This window comes from Myxocyprinus asiaticus, chromosome 12, assembly GCF_019703515.2.
Source record: "Myxocyprinus asiaticus isolate MX2 ecotype Aquarium Trade chromosome 12, UBuf_Myxa_2, whole genome shotgun sequence".
Classification (NCBI taxonomy): domain Eukaryota; kingdom Metazoa; phylum Chordata; class Actinopteri; order Cypriniformes; family Catostomidae; genus Myxocyprinus; species Myxocyprinus asiaticus.
The window spans coordinates 30,779,054-30,787,210 of record NC_059355.1 but is presented as its reverse complement, the minus strand read 5'-3'; the positions used below and the strand labels follow the sequence as shown (position 1 = coordinate 30,787,210).

Here is an 8,157-nt window from a genome sequence, read left to right as displayed (position 1 = left end):
TTCTCTTTACTGTTGTGCATGAAACTGGTGTTGAGTGGGTAGAATTCAACGAAGCTGTCAGCTGAGGACATGCGAGGTGTCTATTTCTCAAACTAGAGACTCTGATGTACATATCCTCATTTAGCTGTACATCTGGCCTTCCACATCTCTTTCTGTCCTTGTTAGAGCCAGTTGTCTTTTGTCTTTGAAGACTGTAGTGTACATCTTTGTACAAAATCTTCAGTTTTTTGGTAATTTCAAGCATTGTGTAGCCTTCATTCCTGAAAACAATGATTGACTGATGAGTTTGTAGAGAAAGCTGTTTCTTTTTTGCCATTTTTGACCTAATATTGACCTTAAGACATGCCAGTCTATTGCATACTGTGGCAGCTCAAAAACAAACACAATGTTAAGCTTCATTTAATGATCCAAATAGCTTTCAGCTGTGTTTGATATAATGGCAAGTGATTTTCTAGTACCAAATTAGCAATTTAGCATGATTACTCAAGGATAAGGTGTTGGAGTGATGGCTGCTGGAAATGGGGCCTGTCTAGATTTGATCAAAAATGACTTTTTTCAAATAGTGATGGTGCTGTTTTTTTTTTACATCAGTAATGTCCTGACTATACTTTGTGATCAGTTGAATGCCACTTTGGTGAACTGAAGTACCAATTTCCTTCCAAAACAGCAAAATCTGTACATTATTCCAAAATTTTGGCTGACAGTATATATATATATATATATATATATATAAATCTTTGGATGATTTTGTTTTCATTTACTAAATTTTTTGGTAAATATTACATTTATATATATATTTTTAAAAATGTACATATAACTTCCAGCCAGGTCTCCTAAGCAACCAAATTGGCCTGGTTGCTAGGGAGGGTTGAGTCACATGGGGTAACCTCCTCCTGGTCGCTATAATGTGGTTCGCTCTTGGTGGGGTGTGTGGTGAGTTGTGTGTGGATGCTGCGGAGAATAGTGTGAAGCCTCCACAGGTGCTATGTCTCCACAGTAACACGCTCAACAAGACACGTGATAAGATGCGTGGGCTGATGGTCTCAGATGTGGAGGCAACTGAGATTCGTCCTCTGCCACCCTGATTGAGGCGAGTCACTTTGCCACCACCAGGATTTAGAGTGCAAAGGAAATTGGCCATTCCAAATTGGGGAGAAAATAAAATAAATAAATAAATACTTTTTTTTACATGTAATTTTTATTATTACTATTTTATATATATATATATATATATATATATATATATATATATATATATATATATATATATATATATATATAAAATTATCTGTGTTTGTCTCTTTAATAACAGGGAAGGCAGTGGAGTGGCCTTCTGCAGATGTCCAACAAGTCTGGCTGTTTAGGGCATCAGACTGATCACTGTTCACCACTGTTTACTAGAGGCTTAAATGGACAGCTGCCACCAAGACATGTTGCCAGTGCTGCTCTAAGAACCCAGTCTTTCCACTGGTCTGCACAGAGACTAAAGAAAAGGCCACCGGAAGAGAGTCCACCAAGAGAACTTGATTTAATTTGTTATGACAGAGGAGACCTGAAGAAAGCTCCAAATCCAGCCCTCTTTCTCGGATTAGCTGGTCTCATACCTTTTGTATCAGCTCCTCTACTTATGGATGTTACAGAGCTGTATTTACCTGAAGTTGCATTTGCTAAAGTTGCATATGGAGCCTCCATTGCTTCCTTTCTTGGTGGGGCACACTGGGGCTTTGCCTTGCCTGCCAGGAGTCCAGCAAAACCTGACTAGTTTAGCCAACAGAGTGGTTCCCTCTCTAATTGCTTGGGTAGCAATCCTTTATAGCCATGACATTACAAATTCTGCTGTACTTGTGATAATGGGGCTTGGAATAGCATTGCATTATGTCCTGTCCCTGCTGTCCACATATCCCGGCTGGTTTAAAGCACTGAGAACTATCCTCACAGCTGTAGCGTTTTCTCCTTGGTGGGTACTCTTGTTATTAAGCAATTTTATCCAAAGAAGGTGTATTTCACAGACCAATGATTTATTCATATTTGTAATGTCAGTTTATCTATATCAGATTATAAGATAATAAAGGATTTAAAATTGTCATCACTGGCAATATAGAAATAAAGTTTCTGTATATTATGCCATTCTCTCCCCATTTAAAGACATACATTTATTTACCTGTTGATGATAGTCATTGGTCACACAGATGTAGTCTTGCAGCAGGGAATTCAAAATGACCATGGCCATTTTTCCAATTTTTAGTATGACTAGACTTTAAGTATGAATTTGCATACTTCGTCACTTAGATCACTGACTGTGCCATACTGTAAAGTAATAATATGAATAAAAAAATGGAACTGCATTCTTACAGACCTCAAGCAAGACTCCTGATAATTAAAAAAAAAAAAAACATTGTAAGACAGCAGTTAAATGTTAAATGGTATTGTCTTGAATGAGTAAAACTTAAAATCTCAACATGATTATTTCTCTTGACTGTCTAGTTTTATATCTTTTTAATGATTCTAAAGCAAAACCACTAAACTTTGTACCTTCAAAATATGCCACTGATAGTTTTGCCTTTTAATGGTGTATCACATTTTATTACATTCATTATTTGTTAGCAATGCTTCACCTATAAACATCCTTCAAGTTAGAGCCATCAAAATATAACTTCATTCAATTTATTCCAAATAGCCCACTGCTTCTTTCATCTTTGTTTTTCAAGTGCCCCTATTCCCCCTCCATCACGCCACTATTTCACAGATTAAAGACACACACTTTCCATATGGCTTAAAATGAATACTTCATCTGCTCAGCAGTTCAGAATAGAGGTGGACCGGTAGTGGATTTTGCAGATACTGATATTTAAGGTGGTGGGAAAAGCAGATAACTGATTAATCTTCCTATAGTTTTTTTTAATCGATTTATAGAATGTTAATACATTTTCTTATTCTTTCCTTACCATGACGGGCACAGACATAGAGGCTTCAAGAGTCTAAAATGAATAGAATCTTAAATGCTGTTTATTGTTCAATCAAAATAAGGAAGATTTGGTGCATAATGTGGGACTTTTAGCTGTAAACAAGCCCAAAACACACAAGTGGCTCTTATTTTGAAATGACGGAGAATTGGCCCCTGCAAAGCTCTAGATTTAAAGGGATAGTTGACTCAAACTGAAAATTCTCTCATCATTTACTCACTCTCATTTCATCCCATATGTGTGTGACTTTCTTTCTTCTGCAGAACACAAATTAAGATTTTTATAAGAACATCTCAGCTTTGTAGGTCCATACAATGCAAGTGAATGGTGGCTAGAACTTTGAATCTCCAAAAATCACAAAGTCAACATAAAAGTAATCCATACGACTCCAGTGGTTAAATCCATGTCTTCAGAAATGATATGATAGGTGTGGGTGAGAAACAGATCAATATTTAATAAATGTTTACTATGAATATCCACTTTCACTTCCACATTCTTCTTCTATTGTTGTTTGGCGATTCATATTTTTCATGCATATCACAACTTAGTTGTTGGGGCTGGTCAAAGGTGGAGATTTATCACCAGATGAAGTTTAATGAGGAACAATTTTTATTATTATTCACAAGATAGGCCTATAAAGTTGGAGACGTGTGCTGGCGGGGCACGTTTTCATATAGTCGCAATTTAGAAATCTTGTTAATATAATAATAATAATAAAAATAAAATAAAAAAAACTATACATTGAAGTGATGATAAAAATATGAATGAATATTGTCAAGAATGAAAGATAAATCAATATATTGTTCTACCTACCTCTAGTTCAATTCAGTTTACTGCACCTTAGTCCACCTGGGAAAATGATCCCCTTTTGATTACATTTTACACACGTTTAATTTGCATTCTAAAGAAACTTTTGAGAACTGGTGACTATGTGTGCTGATCACCCCAATCTCAGTTTAGAACATATAAACGTGACTAATGAAAATAATGTAATCTTCAGGCAATGATATTCAATTCAGTTTAATTCTGTAGTGCTTTTTACAGTACATAATGTTTCCAAATCAGCTTTACAGAAAATAGAAAAATAGAGCATAAAAAACATACACCTCTTCTAGAAAACCACCAAACCAATCATTATAATCAATAAGTTATTTTTCAATTCCCATGAAGGTTGTTGAATGAATTCAGATTTTCTGTCCCTACCCCTTTATATAATGATTTAATGAGAAGGAAAGCGTTACATTCTGTATTGAAGTGGCAAAACGTGTCCTAAGTTGTTTACTTGAAATAGTAATATTACTTTAGGCTCGGTAGATGGCACCAAAAACAAAGCAGTCGTTTCTCACAGAAAAAACGGTATTTCCACTTACTTCCAACCACTAGAGGAACAACGTTCCCAGATCAGTGCTTTAGTGTTTATGCAGGACTCTGCCGCTCAGACTCGTTCTTAGAGACTGAACTCAGATCAGCATTCAGAGCGCAGCGATGGCCGTTCACTTGATCCGAGCTTCAGGAAGCTGCTAGATTTCCTCCCCCCCAAAAAGCAACGACATGAACCGGCTGTGATCAGCAATTACAATCGCCACCGAGCCTTTTCCCCGCACCTGCCGAATAGTGAGATTGGAAGAGAAGAGCGGCGCTACACGCGTGAATGATATAATGTTCCGTGTCAAAACAGAGCTCGCGCTCTCTAGACCTGACCCGCCGAGATGAACGGACTGAGTTGAGCTCGCGCTGTGTTGTGGTTCAGCGGCAAAGTATATCTCCAGTCAGGCAGTTGACTGGACGAGAAGTTCATGTGTTTTAGGCTTTTTGTTATGGCTGAAATAACCGCGGAATGCTCAAGTATTAGTTTACAGAGGAGAGAAAATCCGCTGACTAAAAACTGCAGCAAACACGTTGGAAATGTTGCATTATTCAGTGTAATGGTGACCTGTTTTATAAGCTGAGGAGCTGATGCCCCAACTTGACAGAAACGAGGCCGGAGATTTTATTTACACATTGTTTCTAAACAGTCCTTTTATTTGTCTAAACCCGAAGCCGTTTAATTTTTGAATGTTGTCAAACTTTATCAGCAAACAGCTAGCGAGCTAGCGGTTGACTCGACGCAGTTTACAGAAAACTGAAGACAAAACAGGATTTGAGGGAAAACTGAAGAGCTGTCATGGCAACTCGGATTCTAACTTAGGAGTCGGGAGAACACACAAACCCTGATGTCGGAAGGGCGATGATTCTGCCTTTGTGTATTTAGAGCAAAGTTGAGGAGAGCTTTGTTCGCCATGTACCTGAGCAAGATCCGTTTCACCATATAAATGAATGCATTAAGCACCAGTCCCCGGATTCATTGATATAGTACTACAGTGTTTCCTCAACCCTCATCCAGCAGAATGAAGAGAACCGAGATCAAAAACAAAAGGAAACTCTGCACCTCTGAGCAGCGGGAAAGCAGCACTGAAGGCAAAGAAGAGGTGAGTGATGATGGTAGACTAGATTCGAAAGTCGATCATTTATTTACATGTATTTGAAATGCACTGTAAAACATACTCATTGCGTCGTTTGACAGTACTACAAATATAGAACTGGGATACTGGTGCATGTGATGCAGATGCCCTGCGGGCTGAGCGCAATGCATTGCAGTCCATCCATATGCACAATGACTTGTAAATGAAGGATCTATGATGATCTGTTGCTTACGGATTAAGGACATTACGACATTCACCAATTTCTTGAAAGAATTTCCTATTAAGGCATGATGTGAAGTTTATTTCCCACATAATGTGTCTTGAGGTGATTTTTTTTTTAATTGGCTCCTTGTGTCCTGACACTGCTTGTGTATCAGGTGTCACACAGAATGAGTAAATAATGCTTTTTAAAAAAACAAGTCTAGTTTAGTGACGTTTGATTTGGGCCACCAAAATTCCTTCTATTTTGATTAAAAAATACCAGTAGTTTCTGATTTGAAGGTATTTTCTAATTTTACAGTTTCTCATAATTTGGCTAATATTGCATTTATGTATGGCGTACATCCATTTTTTCCCTGGAATGTAACACTGGCTGATCTCATTCCTGACCTTTTTGATAAGCAGTCTGCTGGATTGTTTTAGATTCTTTGTCTCTGACCTATCCAAAGGTCAGGCTTGTGTTCTCCCCATAAATCTGGCAAGTTTGGCCATAGTACTCTTATCATAGCCAAGTGGAAATACAATTCACCAAGTGACTGTTTTGATTCAGTGTTCAATGTTTCAATAATTTTTACAACAGATGAAGTCATCAAGGGAGTGGTAAAATCGAGTTGAGCTGTCTCAACCCTGACCCACTTGGGACTTGGCAGTAATGTGGTGAACATTTGTAAAAAAACAAGAAGTCCTGGGGCATGATTTTTTTTTTTGAGACAATCAGATCCTGATTTCTTCTGTTTTTGTGTACATCTCATACTAAATTGTTGCAAATTCAAACAAAATCTAACATTAAACAAAGGCAATATGAGTAAACACAAAATACAGTTTTTAAATGATAATGTTATTTATTTAAGTAAAAAAGTTAACCAATACCAACTGAGCCTGTGTGAAAAGTATTTGTCCCCTTAGTTACTAAATCCCCAAATCTATAAAACCGCATTCCTAATGGGGTTCAGCTGGACTCGACACACCCAGGCCTGATTACTGCCAGCCCTGTTCAGTCAAATCAACACCTAAATAGAACTGTTTTAGCAGCATGAAGTTGGCTAAAAGGTTTCACCCAGTAGCACACTATGCCAAGGTCGAAAGAAATTCCAGAAATGATTAGGAGCAAGATGATTGAAATACCTAGGGTTACAAAGCTATTTCAAAGGCTCTGGGACTCCAAAGAACCACAGTGTTATTATCACCAAATGAAGAAAACTTGGCACAGTAGTGAACCTTCCCAGAAGTGTCCGACCTTCCAAAAATCTTCCAAGAGCACAGCGACGACTCATCCAGGAAGTCACAAAAAAGCCAAGGACAGCATCCAAGGAACTGCAGGCCTCTCTCGCATCAATAAATGTCACTGTTCATGACTCCACTATCAGAAAGACACTGGCTAAAAATGGCATCCATGGAAGAGAGGTGAAAACCACTGCTAACCCAGAAGAACATTAAGGCTCCTATGAATTTAGCCAAAACACACATTGATAATCCTCAAACCTTTTGGGAGAATGTTCTGTGGACCGATGAGCTGAAAGTGGAACTGTTTGGAAGACAGGGTCCCATTACATCTGGCATGAATCAAACAAAGAATTCCACAAAAAGAACATCATACCTACGGTCAAGTATGGTCACTCAGCACACCCTGGATTCCAACTCGCGACTCCAGGGGTGGTAGTCAGCCTCAGTACTCGCTGAGCTTCCCAGGCCCCAAACATAAAGTTTTAATGCAAAACTCAACATAAAACAAACATAAACAATAACACAAACAGACACACAACGCGGCCAAGTGCGCCTCTCTCTCTCGAGCCGGCGTCTCTGGCTGCCCCTTATCTCGCTCTCCTGCTGATCAGCTGCTCCATCACGGCCCGACCACGCCCTCGTCACAGACATCTATGCTGTCTGTGATTTTTGCAGCTTCAAAAGAGAAATCTCCATTCACTTGTATTTTAAGGTCCTACTGAGCTAAGATATTTTTCTATTTTTCTTCAAATGTGTTCTGGTGAACAAAGAAAGGCATACACACCTGGGATATCATGAGGGTGAGTAAATAATGAGAGAATTTTCATTTTTGGGTGAAATATCACTTTAATCTCCCTATTTAATTTATAATTGAATTCCAGTTGATAGTCAAAATGGGTGTTACTGTAAGCTCATAGTCCTTGTTTGGCTAGGCCACTGCACTCTCTCTGCTTGGACATTTCAAATGTTCACCATGTGCAAAACATTCCATTCTTCCTATTTGATTGTAAATCAGAATGGGAATGAAAACCTTAACAGGTTTGGCTGTTTAGTTATTGAAAGGTTCTGTTTTTCCCATTTACAACCTTTATGGTAGTGAGCTAAGCATCTGTGGGATTCAGCTTTGTTTCCAAAGTTCCTGTCCCAGGTAGTCGCTGAACCATGTGATTGTAAAAGATCTCTGACCAGCACAGATGGCTTGGACTGGTGCAGTAAGCTTTTACATAAGCAACTCCCAACCCAAATCAGCTTTTCATCCCTTCATTTGCTTGTATAAATATTTCTGATCA

The 8,157-nt window shown here is 38.4% G+C and overlaps 1 protein-coding gene and 1 pseudogene across 3 annotated transcripts in view; both read left to right on the top strand.

Moving 5' to 3' along the window:
• Positions 1-1,339: 1,339 nt before the first annotated feature.
• On the top strand, positions 1,340-2,017 carry LOC127448780 (transmembrane protein 69-like; annotated as a pseudogene).
• A 2,492-nt stretch (positions 2,018-4,509) lies between these two features.
• LOC127448744 (microtubule-associated serine/threonine-protein kinase 2-like) overlaps positions 4,510-8,157 on the top strand; it is a 218,729-nt gene continuing 215,081 nt past the window's right edge. For all 3 annotated transcript variants that reach the window (XM_051711552.1, XM_051711554.1, XM_051711551.1), the window contains exon 1: positions 4,510-5,431. In XM_051711552.1, coding sequence (XP_051567512.1) covers positions 5,351-5,431 — 81 coding nt within the window. In that variant the 5' untranslated portion in view covers positions 4,510-5,350. The remainder of the gene's footprint in view (positions 5,432-8,157) is intronic.